Source organism: Diabrotica virgifera, chromosome 7, assembly GCF_917563875.1.
Source record: "Diabrotica virgifera virgifera chromosome 7, PGI_DIABVI_V3a".
Classification (NCBI taxonomy): Eukaryota; Metazoa; Arthropoda; class Insecta; order Coleoptera; family Chrysomelidae; genus Diabrotica; species Diabrotica virgifera.
The window spans coordinates 214,233,532-214,252,955 of record NC_065449.1 but is presented as its reverse complement, the minus strand read 5'-3'; the positions used below and the strand labels follow the sequence as shown (position 1 = coordinate 214,252,955).

Here is a 19,424-nt window from a genome sequence, read left to right as displayed (position 1 = left end):
CTTTGTTATTATTTTTTTATAGTTGGTATTTAGAATTTACTAAGTTTACTAGAAACATATATAGGCCTAATTTTGGAACAATAACTTTATTGTCAAATAAAAAATAAAAAAAACTCTTGCGTAAATATTTACTTTCCCTGATTAATTAAATGTTCTTGCAACTTTTTTTTCTCGGGGGTACAATTTGAAATGAATTTATCTCAAGGGGAACGGCAGTGAAAAAAGGTTGGGAACCGCTGCCGTAGATCAAAGTTTGTCCGACTAGACACCGTTAAGCTATTAACAAATTTTCAGTTTGCTATTAATCAACTTTTTTTTGGTACGCGGGATCCAGGCCTAATAGTGTCGGGAAAAATCGCTAGGTTATAATAATATAAATAGACCATTCCAACATGCTGTCAATATTATGTCAAGGGACCGTTCAAGTATTACGTAACGCAGGTTGGGAGGTGGGGGGTGAAAATCTTCAAAAATTGCGTTACGCAATAGTTAAACGCCCATTAGAGTGCGTTACGTAGGGGGGAGGGGGGTCCAAAATCTTCCAAAATCGCGTTACGTAATACTTGAACGCTCCCAATATGGCGACTGGGAGGGAAACATAAATGTTATTCTATCAGTTCTTAATGTGTTTTAGATCATTTTAGTTGCATTTATTCGTAATTTTGTTTGGTACAAGGATTAATTTTAACATTTTTACTGAAATAATCGATAATATGCTTCATTTCTGTTGTGTTTTAAGTGTGGAATGTGAAGTAATCCTGATAAAGTTCAGTTTTATCGGTTACCATCAGTGCTTTATTTTAAGCATAAAACCAACTGAAATAAATAAGTTATGATCTGAGAAACATAAACAATGGTCAAATATAATAATAAAGCTATAAAATTCACTATGAAAATGCTAAATAAATCACTAGTGTACCTACAAGAAACATATGTATTGTCTGCCAACAACTTTCGAAAATATTCACCCATCTTTATTTATTCACTGCTTAAAAGTAAATAAAGTCATTTAAGTACTTCTACAAATAAAAACTACACAAAATCAACAACAAAATGTTCGTAAAATACAACTTAAAAACTATTAAAGGGGTAAAAAATTTAAGAAACACGATGTCAAAAAATAATAACAAATAATAGTATATTATGCAACGAGCATTTAATGATGGTCATTATGAAGCGAGTATGAGGGATACGAAACGAGCCGCTAGCGGCGAGTTTCGTATAGAGTATGAGCTTCATAATGATAATTAAATGCAAGTTGTATACACGATCTTTTCTATGATCATTCACAATAAAAATATATTCAAATTTTTGAATTTTTTAACGCAAACAAATTAAGTAGTTTGTCAGTTTGACAGTTTGTTTACATATTGAGAACTGTCAAAGCGTATGTGTTTGACTCGCCATTGGTCACTGCGCGTGTACGTACCATCTTTATCGCGAATACCATATCGCGATTCTATTGGTTAAAAATCTGTATCTTAATGAAAATCTGTATCATAATGAAGTTCATTATAATACAGGTATTGACATCATAATTGATATAGTATGAGAATAGAAAAAATATGTTTATTCGCAGACCCTGACGCGGACTTTTAGTCATGGCATGCTCTACTTGTCGTGTACTAGCCCCCGATTGTTTCTACGAGTATACTTATTGGGAGGTGACATAAACGTCAAAGTTTTGAAATGGTCTATTCTTAATTCATAAATGTTAATGGGGCTTTTCATCGATTGTCATTTGTTTCGAGCTTGTGTCATGTGTCACATAATATTAATATATCTACGTCATACGTCTTTGGTTTGTATTATTGTATATACCAATAACGTATGTCGTAGATATATAAATATTATGTGACACATGACAGAAGCTCGAAATGACTGTTAATGAAAAGCCCTATACGCTGTGAGCTCGTACGTAGAGGGGATATTTACAAATTCGCGAGCGCCAGTAGTGACAAGTCTGTAAACGTTTACCGGAAATTTGACATAAATGTCAAAGTGATTAATTTAAAATTAAAATTAAAAACAATAATTATAAAAAATATTAGTTGGTCAAAGCTGTGGTATATATTTTTACCTTAAATATACTTACGTTTTAAATACTGAATTTAAGTTTTTTTAATGTTCCGTAATATGTAATTATAGATTATAATATTAATCTTAGCGCCATCTACACGATAATTGTGAAAGTATCCTAAGTAAGAAAATTATATTTTATCAATAGAACGTCAAAATGATTAGCAAAATCTTAAAAAAATCGATTACAATTTAATTATTTTTTGCGTTGTAAATATTAAGCTATAACAATTAAATAATAAATTTAAAAATTAGCGGTGAAAGTTGAATTAGTAACCGCTAGGACCGCTCCTAGCGGACTACTAATTCAACTTTCACCGGTAATTTTTAAATTTATTATTTAATTGTTATCGCTTAATATTTACAACGCAAAAAAGTAATTAAATTGTAATCGATTTTTTTAAGATTTTACTAATCATTTTGACGTTCTATTGATAAAATATGAATTTCTTACTTCGGATACTTTCACAATTATCGTGTAGACGGTGCTAAGATTAATATTATAATTTATAATTACATATTACGGAACATTAAAAAAACTTAAATTCAGTATTTAAAACGTAAGTATATTTAAGGTAAAAATATATACCACAGCTTTGACCAACTAATATTTTTTATAATTAATGTTTTTAATTTTAATTTTAAATTAATCACTTTGACATTTATGTCAAATTTCCGGTAAACATTTACAGACTTGCCACTACTGGCGCTCGCGAATTTGCAAATATCCCCTCTACGTACGAGCTCACAGCGTATACTCTGAGTTAAACTGGTTATTGGCATCATGACATTCGTACATAAACATAAACAAACTGACATACGGGAAGTCACGGGTATTTTTATAGAAAGAAATATGTTTTGTCGACAAAGATATATGTTAGGGCCGTAACTCTAAATTACATTTTTTTGTTTTACCTTTCGTCGCTTAATACCATTTTAATGGATAACTACGATTTTAGGTTTCATATGTGAAGATACACCAACTGATGAATGCAACGAATTAAAAGATCACATTATAAGTAAGCAAATGACCCAATGTACAACTGCCATAAAGAAAGTGAAAGCTGTAGAAAGACGTTTTGTATGTGAAATATGCACCAAACAGTTTTCACACAAACCTCACTTAAAAGTTCACTTGATGACGCACACTGGGGAAACCCCTTTTGCATGTGAAATATGTTCCAAACAGTTTTCACAAAATACTCATTTAAAAGACCATATGTCAACGCATTCTCAAGAAAAACCATTTGCATGCGAAATATGCACCAAACAGTTTTCACAGAGTTGTTATTTAAATCTCCATATGAAATTACATACTGGAGAAAAACAATTTGAATGTGAAATATGTTCCAAACAGTTTCTATCAAATGCAAATCTAAGAAGACATTTGACAGTACATACAGGTGAAAAACCTTTTGCATGTGCAATATGCACCAAACAGTTTTCCAGAAGTACTACATTAAAATTACACATGAGAGTGCATACTGGGGAAAAACCTTTTGCATGTGAAATATGTTCCAAACAGTTTTCCCAAAATATTCATTTAACAAACCATAATATGTCAACGCATTCTCAAGAAAAACCAATTGGATGTAAGATATGCTCTAAAAACGGTTTTCACGCATTTCTTCCTTGAAACGTCATATGGAAATTTACACTGGATAAAACCTATTTGAATGTAAAATATGCACCAAACAGTTTTCAACTAGTTCTTATTTAAAAGTTCATATGAATAGGCATGCATACAAGACAAAATCGATTTGAATGTGAGATATGTTCCAAACAGCTTTCATGTAATAGTCCTGTCGCTAGGGGGGAGGATGTACAACGGTCTCCTTTATGGATATACCAAAGCATTTTTTGAGTAGCAGTTGATCCGGATGTCGATAAGATTGTTATAAACAAAGAAATTGAGGAATTACATAACAGCGATTTTTCGCAAAACAAAACATTTTGTATTTTATGGGTCATTCTAAGCAAAAAATGTTCTTACAAATTTTTTCGTAGGATGCATAGATTTCGAGATAAACGCGGTTGAACTTTCAAAAAATCGAAAAATTCCAATTTCCGAACCCGAATAACTTTTGATTAAAAAATAAAATAGCAATTCTGCTTACCGCATTTGAAAGTTCAAGTCAAATTCTATCGGTTTTGATTATTTGCATTGCTACAAATTATTTTTATTGTTAAACAAAGCTATAAACACATAGTGCTTGAGTGATGTTTTTAATGCATTTCTCATTTAAAATCGAACGAGTAGGCGAGCCTACAAACAGGCAATTTCTATGTAGTATGCTTTAAAACGCATGCATTGGGCACAGGAAACACTCTTTGTTTATAGCATTGTTTGGCAATAAACAAATTAATTTTTAGCAATGCAAATAATCAAAACCGGCATAATTTGTCTTGAACTTTCAGATGCGGTAAGCAGAATTGCTATTTTATTATTTGTTAATCCAAAGTTATTCGGGTTCAAAAATTGAAATTTTTCGATTTTTTGAAAGTTCAACCGCGTTTATCTCGAAAGCTATGCATTCTACGAAAAAACTTGTAAGAACATTTTTTGCTTAGAATGACCCAAAAAATACAAAAAAAATGATTTTTTTGCGAAAAATCGCCGATATGTAATTCCTCAAGTACTTTGTTTGTGTGTTCTATGGGTCAAAATACATAAAAAAAAACTTGGGTAAGTCCATCTGAATAAAGGAGGACGTTGAGGAGGACATTATCTTCAAATACAGAACGTCCTGATTCACTTTTTGTATCTTCAAAAAATGTTTGCAAGTTTTTATAGGTGAAGTTACTATAACACTCCTTTGAAATTTACACTGAATACTTTTACTTCTGATTTTGATGCGAGTCTGTATTGATGCATTATTCAGTTTTAGAGGTAAAGCTGGTTGGTTTAATTCAGGTCCTGGTTGAACTAAGTTTGTGAAAGTGTGATCACACTGTTTCTTATCATCATTGTCCTCTAGAACAGACTTAGATTGAGATGTTAAATCGGCATCTTCAAGAAGCTGTCGTTTAAACCTTTTATGGGCTGCTTCCCTTATGGGCTGAGAAAAATGGGCCCTCGTTTTATGTCTGGTTAACAATCATATATGTGCGGGACAACACCTGACTTAATAATTTTGGGACCACCCATAATCTTGAATTTATATAGTTATCCATGTCTTGTTCCAACTGCAACAAATAAACAAGTTTAAGTAGGCGCATTTCATGAAACGACAACTACCTAATATTTTTGCTTGAAATAGAAAATGTCTTATTTATTACGTACCTAATTAGATAAATACATGCCTCTCGCCTGCATGCCTTTAGCCATTTCAATCGACGTTTTGGTTCTACTGGTAGAGTAAAAAAATATTTGTTGGATGTTCTGTTGTGCTTTGGCATTCCCGCACTATACAGGGTGTAACAAAAATACAGGTCATAAATTAAGTCACATATTCTGGGACCAAAAATAGTTCAAATAAACCTAACTTACCTTAGTACAAATATGCACATAAAAAAAGTTACAGCCCTTTGAAGTTACAAAATGAAAATTGATTTTTTCGAATATATCGAAAACTATTAGAGCTTTTTATTGAAAATGGACATGTAGTATTCTTATAGCAGGAACATCTTAAAGAAAAATTATAGTGAAATTTGTGCACCCCATAAAAAATTTTAGGGTGTTTTGTTCCCTTAAACCCCCCCAAACTTTTGTGTACGTTCCAATTAAATTATTTTTGTGGTACCATTAGTTGCAATAAATGTTTTTAAAACTTTTATGCCTCCTAGTATTTTTTCGATAAGGCAGTTTTTATCAAGTTGCAGCTTCTTTTTTAATATGTTTACATAAAAATTGTATGGGGGTGTTGTTCCTTTAAACCCCCCAAATGTTTGTGTACGTTCCAATTAAACTATTACTGCGAGACCATTAGTTAAACACAGTATTTTTAAAACTTTTTTGCCTCTTTGTATTTTTTTATAAGGCATCTTTTATCGAGATGTGGCTTCTTTTTTAATATGGTTCAAAATATACCTAAAAATGTAAATCATAAATAAATGTTCATATTATTACCAACTCTCCGTAATCGTACTTAACCATACTCAAATATGTGATGGATTTGACAAATATTCAAAATATCTCGATATAAACTGATTTTTCGAAAAAGTACTGGGAGGCAAAAAAGTTTTTAAAATATTGTGTTTAACTAATGGTACTACAAATAATAATTAAATTGGAACGTACACAAAAGTTTGGGGGAGTTTAAAGGAACAAAACCCCCGTAAAATTTTTATGGGGTGTCCAAATTTCACTATAATTTTTTTATTAAGATACTACTGCCATAAGAATAGCAATGTCCATTTTCAATACAAAAACTCTAATAGTTTTCGATATATTGGAAAAAATCGATTTTCTTTTTGTAACTTCAAAGGGCTGTAAGTTTTTTTATGTGCACATTTCGTCGGCTTACTGCCAAAACCAACCAACTCCATTTTAAAAGTTTTGGGAAATCTACCTTTTAAACTTTAATTTGAAATTGAAAATCGACTGAATTTAACAAAATTATTTAATAACTGAAAAATATTTTTGTCATACTTTTCATTAAATCATTATTTAAATGCAGACGATTTTTCATTTCAAATTAAAGTTTAAAGGTAGGTTTCTCAAAACTGTTAAAAATGGAGTTGGTTGGTTTTGGCAGTAAGCCGACGATTTGTACTAAGGTAAGTTAGGTTCAATCGAACTATTTTTGGTCCCAGAATATGTGAATAAATTTATGACCTGTATTTTTGTTACACCCTGTATAGTATAGTACTTATATAGCGCAGATTTGTTTTCCATTTTGATAAAGTATGTATATTATACACTAAATACAATAATATATATATAGTACTTATATAGCGCAGATTTGTTTTCCATTTTGATAAAGTATGTATATTATACACTAAATACAATAATATAAACACCGAGCAAACAAGACAGTTATTCGACAGACACAACTAGCAACGGCTAAATGCATTCAATGCAATAGCTCACCGAAGGGGCGAACGAGAACGCAGTGGTTGGTGATGTCAGACTCTGTTGTCCGACGAACAGACTTGAAACGGAAATTTTGGGCGCGGAACTATTACCAGTTGTTGTACGTACACTATTCATTGTTAGGACGTAATATTTTGAATATAACATTTTTAAACATAAATTAACAATTTTATGCAAAAATATTTTAATGTGCAATTTCCCTATTGTTAGTAAACTGACATAAATGAAAATAATTACAATCACTTTATTCTACCAGAGACGACGTGTTTTACGTACTATAATTTACTATACGTCATCAGGTCTATCATACAGGTTTGCTGTACTGGAGACCTGATGATGCTTAGTAAATTACAGTTAGCGAAACCGGTCGTTTGTGGTAGAATAAAGTGATTTTGAGTAAGTCTTTTTATTTATTTCAGTTTAATTAACAATTAAAGATAATTGCTTACATACCTGGAATACTTTGTATATTTGGTATTGCTTGGATATTAGGCACTTGAATAATATTTCCTAAATTTCCTAGATTTCCTACTGTAGCACCTCTAACTTGTTGAAGATTTGCCGCTGGGATCACCGTAAACTGCTGCCCATTGGCCCCTGTGAACGTCAATTGTGGACTTGTGTCAATCTAAAACAAATTATATAATATAACCTTATTACTCGAGTCCGGATTTCTAAGCATGATACTTATGGTAAATAATAAAAGCAGGAATTATTTTCTTTTTAAATATGAACGAGATTACAAAAGTAAGTAATTTGACATATGACATTACAGTTTTAGTACTGAACGGCCTCCTCGTTCACCCGATTTGAACACTAAAATTTATTTTTATTGGGATACTTGAAAAGTAAAATTTTATAACAAGTGCATGGAGCATTACTAGCAAGTGTTCTCAGCAATACTTAGCATTACTTAGCAATTAAATGAATTACATACTTTAGAAACATGGAGAAACATAATAGACGTATTCTACCATCGTTTAGTTAGGACACCGTCAAATTAACATCGGAGAACATTTTGAACACTTTATTAGGTAGACTTTAATTTAGCAATGTAGTAGTAACTTTTTATTTTCAAAATTGCGTACATTTTTCATACATACCTAGTATGAATAAATAAATTTATTGAGATGATTAGACGTTTCTACGCTTTTGTTTTATCTTTTTAAGATGTTCCTGACTACATAAAATCGAAAGTACTGTAGACGGTTGAACTATTATTGAAGTGAAGATTTCAATATCGGTACGATATAGAGAGTGTTGCATTAAAAAAACCAAAGTGACTAATGATAACAGAAAAATGGTAAATCTGGCAATGTTACAAACATCGAATTTCAAATATTCACATTGCAAAATAGCCTCGCAAAACGGAAAGGTAAATCTAGTCAGCTAGAACAGTCTAAAACGGAATATAATTCAGGTTTATGCTCCCACATCTGAGAGTACTTACTGATGAAGAAATTGAAGAGTTTTACGAACAATTAGACGAAATCATAAAAACCTAAAGAAACAAGACATAACCATGGTAATGGGAGATTTTAACTCCAAAATAGGAAAAGGCGAAGTCAGTGACGTAGTTGGCAAGTATGGGTTGGGAACAAGAAATGAACGACGTGATCGACTAATACAGTTTTGCCAGGAGAAAAACTTAATTATCACTAATACTTGGTTTAAGTTACCATTAAGAAGATTGTACACTTGGAGGTCACCACAGGACAAGTCTGGGTACATCGTTAAAAATCAGATAGACTTCATAACAATTAACAAACGATTCCGTAACGCAATAATATCAGCCAAAACATATCCTGGAGCTGATATAAACTCTGATCATAATCCTCTTGTAGCCCAATTACGAGTCAGACTAAAAACCTTAATCCAGAAACAGAATAACAAAAGATTAGATATGGATTAACTTAGAAATCCCGAGATAAAAGTCAAGCTTACAAATAGCATTAATAGTAATGTTGCTTTAACAACCAATACTGATGATATTGAAAGAAACTGGATCAACTTAAGGGACGCTATATGCAACGGTGCGAAAGAAGTAATTGGTGACTACGAGCGGAAGAAGAAGAACGAATGGATGACATATGAAATATTACACCTCATGGACAGAAGGAGGGAAAATAAGAATAATCCCGAACAATATAAAGAACTGGATAGAACTGTCAGCAGAAAGATAAAAGAATCCAAAGAGAAATGGTTACAAGAAAAATGTCAAGAGATAGAAGAGCTAGAACGAAAACACGATAGTTTTAACATGCATAAAAAAATCAAGGAGTTTACTTATACTTACAAGAAAAAACAGTTTGGTAAGTTAATAGACGAGAACAACAAACTTATTGTAGATAAAGAAGAACAGTTACAGACTTGGGCAATTTACCTAAAAGATTTGTTTACGGATTATCGTCATATTTCTACGAACACTCTTGATCTGAATGGGCCAAAAATATTGAAAAGTGAGGTGATAAAAGCTATAGATCAAACGAAAGATGGGAAAGCAACAGGATGCAATGAAATACCAGTCGAAGTTTTAAAAGTTTTTAACGAGAACAACACGAATGTAGTATTGGAACTGTTTAATAAGATATACGATACTGGTCAAATTCCATCGGACTGGTTGAAATCTACATTTGTGCCCCTTCCCAAGAAATCCAATTCTAAGACGTGTAGCGAATATCGCCTTATAAGTTTAATGAGTCACACCCTTAAAGTATTCTTGCGTATTATCCATTCCAGAATACGAGCAAAATTAGAACACAGCATAAGTAAAACACAGTTCGGTTTTAGATGCGGTTTTGGAACTCGAGAGCCCCTATTTGCAATACAAGTCTTGATTCAAAAATGCCTGGATCAACAGAAAGATGTTTACGCTTGTTTTATCGACTATGAGAAAGCATTCGATACTATCAAACATGACAAACTCATAGAACTATTACATTATTCAGGACTTGACACTAAGGACATCCAGATTATAAAAAATCTATATTGGAATCAAACAGCCCACGTAAAGAATGGACATATGGTGCGTGAAAACATAACCATTTCTAGAGGGGTTAGACAGGGCTGTATTCTTTCGCCACTGCTTTTCAACTTGTACACGGAACAAATATTTCTAGAGGCACTGGAAGAGTACAATGAGGGCATCAAGATTAATGGCGTACCAATAAGTAATTTTCGATATGCAGATGATACTGTTATACTGGCCGATAACATCGAAGATTTACAGATGATGCTAAATAGAGTAAATACAACTGGCAACCGATTTGGACTGAAGATCAATAGAACACATTTTAAAGAAGAAGAAACAAATTGAGTTGAGAGTGAAAGAAATTAATTGGCTTATAGGTAGAAAATCTCGACTCTTAATTGAGAACAAACTGCTGATTTATAAAACAGTCATCAAACCTATATGGACGTACGGTATAGAACTATGGAGTTGTGCCAGCAAATCAAACACAAAAATTATCCAAAGAACTCAATCAAAAATTCTACGCACCATCGCAAATTCCCCGTGGTACATTTCCAACCAAACCCTTCATACAGACCTAAACATCCCGTTAGTCAGCACAGTAATTCAAGAAAGAGCCAACAGACATCACGAGAAATTGGAAGACCACCCCAACCAATTAATATTACCATTACTGCAGCCACTAAACAACAGAAGATTGCGAAGATTATGGCCCACAGATCTTCGCTGAAACTGAGGTGAAACCGCTGGGTGATGTACCTCATAACGCCATTTTACTGTACAATAATACATTGATATATGTTATTGTACTTGTTATCAAATTAGCTTATAGAATATGTAATTCTGATTGTTAATAAATGCTTACAAAAAAAAAGATCAATAGAAAGAAAACTAAAAAGAACATTCAACATAATATCGACCTGAATATTGAAGCCGAACGTATTGAAAGAGTACACCGATTTAAATATCTGGGATATACAGTAAATGATAAGTGGGACCCAGACGTAGAAATTAGGATCCGAATTGAAATAGCAAGATCCAAATTCATAAAAATGAGAAAGCTCTTAAGCAACCTCAACCTAAGCGCGCCTCTCTACGCTACTTTACGGAGTAAAGGGTGGACGTTAACAGCAGCAACTATAAAGAAGTTAGCGGCTCTAGAAATGTGGCTGTATCGACGCATACTGAGAATACCTTAGACAGACAGAGTGACCAACACAGAGGTATTGAGATGATTGGGTAAAGAGGTGGAATTGTTAACAACTGTTAAAAGGAGGAAAGCGTCATACCTGTGCCATGTGTTCAGTAATGATAAGTACAGTCTGCTACAGCTTATCGTGGAAGGCAAGATTGAAGGTCGAAGAGATTTGGGCAGAAAGAAGAAATTCTGGCTGAGAAACTTGAGAGAATCGTTTCAAATACCAGAAGCTGCGAACATAATACATGCGGCACAAAACAGAGAAACCTATCGTTTGATGGTCGCCAACCTTCGGTAGAAGACGGCACATAAAGAAGAAATCTAGTCAGATATATAGGCCAATAGACTCTGATGGGCAGGGCATGTGATAAGCAGCAACGACAATTGCCTTATAAACAATATGTGTTTTAGGCAAATCCAGATAGGAGAAGGTCTGTAGTACGGTGTAGAAAAAGGTGGAAAGATCCAGTCAGATGGAGAAAATGTGAGTGAGATAATGGGAAATAGTGGCACAGAGTATTTAAACGCGGCAGACTCACGAACAGTTGTAACGTCATTGATGATGATGATATTGCAAAATAGGTGTACATATTCCTGTTTTTGTATAATTCGGATGATTCATTTAAGATAAGACCTTGCGTTTCCAGTATTTTGGTCCACTCTGTATACCTAGTATTTCATTGCAAGATGCCGACCGTGAAAGACTTGATCTGTCGACAAGTTTTAATTTGGACAAAATCACTGAAACATCAAAAGTTTCATTCATTTGAAATTGCAATTGCTGGTTATTATTTTATATAGCGAAACCTCTCAACTCGTATAACAGCCCATAACTCCTTTGTGATAATAACAGGGGACACGGGTAATGGAAGGCTGCTGCTGCTAGACACATCTTAGTAAATTATAATTGACACTTCAAGGTCAAAGCATCATAAAATGGTTATTACAGCTAGAATTTATGACAGAAAATAAAAGATATTTGAACAGCTTGAAAGTGTAAATTAATCTTTAAAACTTCAACTACAAAAAGTCTTATAATACTTGAAATAATTCGCCAGGATTGTGCCATTGTCTGTGGTAGAATGTTTTCAATACAAAGTCATGTTCCTTCAATACAATGCGGTGATAAAAGCTTGCTAGAATAATTAATGTTTTTAATTGTGATTTAAGGCTGGTTTATGTTAGAACGAGGAAAAAAGGTATGTAAGTACTATAAAGAAATTCAATGTACAATACCATCAAGACCATGGTTTGCAATGACAACTCTATGTCTGCAATGACATGCATTGATTCCAACATATCTATGTACATAAAATTCATTTAAGAGACAATCCATATTGTCAATGCGAAAAAATAGGTGATGCTGAGCTGAACATATGATTTTAAAGCTTCTCTCTAATACAAATAAATATAAATCTTATGTTTATAAGTAAATTATACAGTTGTTGTAAAAATATAAATAAATATTTTTCATATAAATAAATATTTTTCATATAAATAAATATTTTTCAAGGGGGGTCATGACCCCCCCCCCCAGACGAAAATATTCAATTCAATAATCCTAAAAAAAAATAATTGAGAACCCACTTATCCTAGGGGTGGTAAGACTAAGTGATCTTGCATCAAAGAAAAGTAATTAAATCACTCTCAAGATCCATGAAGCCCCCCCAAAAAATTCTGGATCCGCCACTGAATACAGGTTGCGTTCATTACTGCGCAGCGCACTTCTACAGGTATAATATCGAATTTAAAATTATTTTAAGACGAAAAATATTTTTTTCATTATTTTTTAAGCATTAGAAATATGAATTATAATTGCCAGACATTTCTGTGGTTTAAAAAGTAATGACAAAAAAATTTTTCCACCTACCTCTACCGAAAGTATACTTTTCCGGACCTGATTGTAGGGACCAAAGTTGTACTTTTCCTCCCTAGGGAGGAAAATATTTTTCCTCCCTAGGGAAGAAAAGTAAAAGTGACGTCATGGTATTTCATTCATGAAATATAACTTATTGACGCCCTGTACAATATCTATTTTCTATTACGTAAGTATCTATACATTTTAACGTTGATTTATAAAACACCCTGTATTTTGCAGAATGGTAAAAAACATTAAATTGTTATTTTAATTTAACAAGGTGTACATTAATAATTTGACTTATATTTGACAGTTGATAGTTATATTGTACCTACTTGTTAGTTTTAGTTTTAATAAATTTTGTTGGTTAGTTACATAAATAAAGTAAAAATGAAAAAATGGCTTGTTATTAATTTGAGGAAGGTGGAAAAACCATATGTATAACATAGGAGTAAAGTGCCTTTTCCTACGCTACTGTCCTTTACTGCCCTCCGCTACGCGTCGGGCAGTAAACTTTATTCTCGGGAGGAAAAGTAGCACTTTCCTCCCTTGTTATACAAATAGCTATTTCGTCTCAAAATATTTTTTTTCTACAACCGTGTTAAACATGCAATTTTTAGCACTGCATACGAACGTTAAAAATTCTACTTTAAGGCACTAGTGCTTTAAAATTTTTATGGCACTGCAATTCGTATTGACCGTATACGCAACTTTGATGTAATGTCAAAAAAATATAAAAATGGAATGTCAGTCAAGTTCAAGTAAAAGTTTTTGTAGATATTGTCCTGTAATTACGTTTATAGAAAAAATATTGTATGATATGCGTGTTAAAAACTACATTTTTAAGGCAAACATGTGAATTGCAGAAATCACTATCGCTCATTCTGCAAACTTTCACATGCATGCCTTAAACGTGTACTTTTAACACTTATATCATAAATAACTATTACATTCAATATACAGGGTGATTGATTAGTGTGATAAAGCTCAGTAATAACAAAAATTGTAGCCAACTTTGAGCTTCACATTACAAAATTAGAATGTTACAGGGTGTTCGATAACATAGTGGCAGACCAAACATTTGTTTTTTAAATGGAACACCTTATATTTTATTTTATATTCGACATCCTCTTAACTTCCCCATCACAAAAACATAAAGTTTTGTTGTTATATAGGACTTTTACAAAGTTATAACCAATTTTCTGTGAAAATCGTAACAAGGTCAGCTCCCTGTATAAATAAAAATAAGCACAACTGCAATGGTCTATTTTGGTGCCATATTTTTGTATTGATTGTGAAAATTTTTAAGAATTGTTGATATTGCTAATTTTCTTTATATCGAATACAGGGTGATTCAAAACGCAAGTAGATTGTTTTTTTTTCTCAGAAATTTTAAATGGAACACCCTATATTTTATATCACTATCGAAAAGTACCATTACCGTACTTTAATTTTTGTATAATATTCCCTATGTCTAAATCTGTTAGATTTCGAGATATTTTCATTTTTCAGAGCAAGTTATTAATTAGGGTGTTCTATTTAAAATTACTTAGGTAATAATGTACTTGCGTTTTGACTCACCCTGTATTCGATATAAAGAAAATTAGCAATATCAACCATTTTTATAAATTTTGACAATCAACAAAAAAATATGGCACCAATAAACCATTGCTTTTGTGCCTATTTTTATTTATACAGCGAGCTGAACTTATTACGATTTTCATAGAACATTGGTTATAACTTTGTTAATACTAATTTTGTAATGTGAAGCTAAAAGTTGGCTACAATTTTTGTTATTAACTTTTATTGCTATATATTGCTATAGTGGATTTACTAAGCTTTATCAAACTAATCAATCACCATGATATTGTATTTACCAGTACAGGTGTGCTGCGCAGTAATGAACGCAACCTGTATCAGCAGCCAGATGGCCGGTACGGTGTTCGAAGAAGCATAAGGAACAATATAGTAAAGAATCAGCTGTCTTAAAATACTTTCTCGAAAACGTTGCTAGAGCTCTTAGACCACTTCGTCGACGTACAACAAGGTAAGTACTAAACTAATTCGTAGAGAGAGACTGATGACTGATATCACGATTATTGAAACAGTTTCTTCATTCCACTACAAATAAGCGATTATTCTCAGATCTTTGATCTTTATCATCCATGCCTTTGCTCTCAAGAATATCTTTAAGTAAATCATAACGTGCCCTGCCAAAAGTCGTTTCGAAATCTATGAAACAAGCATCTCTTAATAGACGTCTAAGCACCGCTGAGAACATTTAGAGCAAACTGAGCTTTTCTGATTAATAATAATAGATAACGTTAAAATAACGTATTTTTAATATGTAATAATCTGTTTGAGCGCGTTAATAACCCGCAAAATAACGCAAAAGATTGGAAACAATACGTCGTAAACTAAAAAGAGATAACACTAGTAGAGATGGATATTATTGATATAGACGTATAAATTAACATTACATTACATAGTTTCCCACCTTTAGACGTTGTGACAGGATTTTATTTTATTTTATTTATATATTTTATAAAATTCTCCTGTCACAGTAACAGTTGTCATACTCCTCTTATACGTCTAAAGGTGGGAAACTATGTAATGTAACGTTAATTTATACGTTTATGTCGATAATTTCCACCTCTACTAGTTTCATCTCTTTTTACTGCACAATGTATTATGTTTTTAATCTTTTTCGTTATTTTGCCTGTATCGGGTTCGGGTGTCCACTTATATTTTAACGATTCAAGATAGAAATATGCAGTTTTCGCTGAAATGTTTTATTTTAGTAAAAGTTTTGTTTGAATGGACTGAATTATTTATATCGCTTTCAATTACGAAAAAAAATGGCTGATTTTTGAAAAAAAAACGTTGACTTTTTTTTTTAATGGAACACCCATTTATATATTTGTATATTTGGAATGGAACACCCATTTGTATATTTTTTTGTAAATTGAAAGAACGGCCATTCACCTATCCAGCGATATAAAGATTTTTAAAATAGGTTGTCAAATGACTGAGTAATTAATTTTTCAAATGAGAAATACAACGTGGAAATCACATAAGTGAATAAATGATTAAAATAACTAAGCAAATTGATATTCTGTTATTAATTTCCACATATTGCATCTCTCATTTTAAAAATTAATTACTCAGTCATTTGACAACCGATTTTAAAGAACATTATATCGCTGGATAGCTGAATGGCCGTTCTTTCAATATTTACAAAAAAAAATACTGGGTGTTTCATTAAAAAAAAAATCAACGTTTTTTTCAAAAATCCGCCATTTTTTTAAAGCGATATGAAAAATGCAATTCATTCAAACAGAACTTTTACTTAAATAAATAGACCGGGCAGTATCGTCGCCCCCGCTAGCGAAATTATTCCGATTCGTTTTGTTTGCACAAACTTACTCAAAAAGAGGTCCTTATAACATATCCACAGGGTGCCGGGCGGTGCCGTGGTCGAAAAATTGTTTAAACAATTATTTTTAAAACAAATTCACAAAAATAATTTTTTTATTTCGAACAATTTTTTTTTTAGATAATTTGGGTCATTCTGAGTAAAAAAGGTCTCTTGTCATTTTTTTCTAAAATTGATTGTTGTCGAGTTATATGCGATTAAAATTTTGAAAAATGCGAAAATCGCCATTTTCAAGGCTTAATAACTCGATTAAAAATTATTATTATGAAATTCAAAAAGTGACCAAATCAAGTTTCAAATCCCGTCTTCAAGGTCCTGGAGAGATTTTTGTAATTATTTTATTACAATGCTGTTATTTTTAATTATTAACAATTAGCGCTATAGTCCAGGAGGTATCGTCGCCCCCGTTAGTGAAATTATTCCGATTCGATTTTTTTGCACAAACTTACTCAAAGAGAGGTCTTTATAACATATCCACAGGTTGCCGGGCGGTGCCGTGGTTGAAAATTTGTTTAAACAATTTTCTTTAAACAAATTCACAAAAATAATTTTTAACCTTTGAACAATTTGTTTTTGATAATTTGGGACATTCTGGGCAAAAAAGGTCTCTTTTGATTTTTTTTCTAAAATTGATTGTTGTCGAGTTATACGTGATTTAAAATTTAAAAAATGCGAAAATGGCCATATAACTCGACAACAATCAATTTTAGAGAAAAATCACAAGAGACCTTTTTTGCTCAGAATAACCCAAATTATCTAAAAAATCGTTCGCTATGAAAAATTTATTTTTGTGAATTTGTTTAAAAAAAATTGTTTAAACAAATTTTCGACCACGGCACCGCCCGGTACCCTGTGGATATGTTATAAGGACCTCTTTTTGAGTAAGTTTGTGAATCGAAGTAAGTAAGTTAGAATCGAAATAGTTTCGCTAACGAGGGCGACGATACAGTTGGACTATTAGCGCTAATTGTTAATAAATAAACATAGCAGCTTTGCAATAAAATAATGACAAAAATCTCTTCAGGACCTTGAAGAAGAGGTTTGAAACTTGATTTGGTCACTTTTTTAATTTCATAATAATAATTTTTAATCGAGTTATTAAGCCTTGAAAATGGCCATTTTCAAGTTTTTCAAATTTTTAATCGCATATAACTCGACAACAATCAATTTTAGAGAAAAATGACAAGAGACCTTTTTTGTTCAGAGTGACCCAAATTATCTAAAAAAATATTGTTCGAAATAAAAAATTATTTTTCTGAATGTTTAAAAAAAATTGTTTAAACAATTTTTTGACCACGGCACCTCCCGGCACCCTGTGGATATGTTATAAGGACCTCTTTTTGAGTAAGTTTGTGCAAAAAAATCGAATCGGAATAATTTCGCTAGCGGGGGCGACAATACTTACCGGTCTAAAAACATTTCAGTGAAAACCGCATACCTATTTCTATCTTGAGTCGTTTAGAAGTTATAGGCAGTTAAAATGGGGGAAAATATAAGTTGACACCCGGTATAATATATAATATCACCGTAATAGAAAGTAACTTACTTGAGCAACCTGCGCAGTAGTCTGAGCAACCGACGTGGGAGTCTGTGGCGCTGCGGCCACACTCGTAGCAATCTGCAACTGCTGTATTTGACCATTCGGCGTCAAAATATTTGCGAACTGCGGCTGTGTCTGAATGATATTTGGCACGGTTGTGGCGGCAAGCTGGACTGGAATATGGAAGGTCTGATATACGGTTTGGCCATTCCCCGTGGAAATGGGCACTTGTATGGGTATCGTCTGCTGCATGGGGAATTGCACCATTTGGGGAATAGACGGGCGGACAGTGACGCTTTGGCCGTTGGCAAGTTGAACGGTAGGCAGGTTCTGGAGGTTTTGGAGGTTCTGGATATTCTGGATGTTCGCAGGGATTACTGTGCTGGGAGCACGGATAATTTGACCAGGACTAAAGAGCTGCTGGGGCTGTTGAGCACCTGAAATTACAACCGATATTAGTATACTCTATTTAACGATGTATTCTTAATCGTCCTAATTTTTAATATCTACTGCAAATATAAATATATTATTCAAAAAGTATCCTAGAGTTTGACTCTAATCATCAACGATTTCACATCAATACATATAAAATCACAATACATATGAAAGTATACATATTGTTTGTATACTTATTGTTTTTACAGGATTAGAACAATTAGTAACTTTTTGTCAAAAAGTGATTTAAAACTTTATTCTATAAAACCAGTTAACATAAACAATTTGTCGGCCTTATAGGCCAGGCATTGATTGCACTCAAACTTAAATTATCAATTAATACAAGAAACATCTGACGTACAGCTATGAGCATCACCGGGAATACCAATAAGCCTTCTACAAAAATGTCTCAACAAGATTCTTCAATCCGCATCAACCAACCTGCTGCAAAGAACAACACTTCTCTGATGTCATACTGCCATACATAACAGCAGCAAAAACATCACTGAAACCAACCAAGACAAAGAAAGAACAAGCGATCATACGAAGACATGCCGAAAACAGTCTCATTGTGTTTGATTAAATGAAAGCAATTGGTGATATTGTCGAACCAGGAACATCTGCTTCTCCCCCAGAATCTCCAACAACAGGGTCTGTATGTATCTAACTAATAAAAATATAGATGAACTTGTAAAATCTCATCCTACCATATAAATCGGCTCCCTAACTTTAAATATACTACGTAAACTGGTCTCTCCACCAAAGAGAATCCTAATATCTAATGTCGCTCCATTTATTCTGCAAAAAAAACTACTGAAAATGCAGTTAAAAGTCTAGTTAAAAGGTCTTCTCCAGTTTTCTTCCCTACGAAA

The 19,424-nt window shown here is 32.6% G+C and overlaps 1 protein-coding gene across 2 annotated transcripts in view; it reads right to left on the bottom strand.

Moving 5' to 3' along the window:
- Positions 1–19,424, bottom strand: part of LOC114335463 (specificity protein transcription factor 3) — a 72,478-nt gene that overhangs the window by 27,252 nt on the left and 25,802 nt on the right. For both annotated transcript variants that reach the window (XM_050655608.1, XM_050655609.1), the window contains exons 3-4: positions 18,124–18,554; positions 7,568–7,742 (exon numbers count right to left, since the gene is read on the bottom strand). In XM_050655608.1, coding sequence (XP_050511565.1) covers positions 7,568–7,742; positions 18,124–18,554 — 606 coding nt within the window. The remainder of the gene's footprint in view (positions 1–7,567; positions 7,743–18,123; positions 18,555–19,424) is intronic.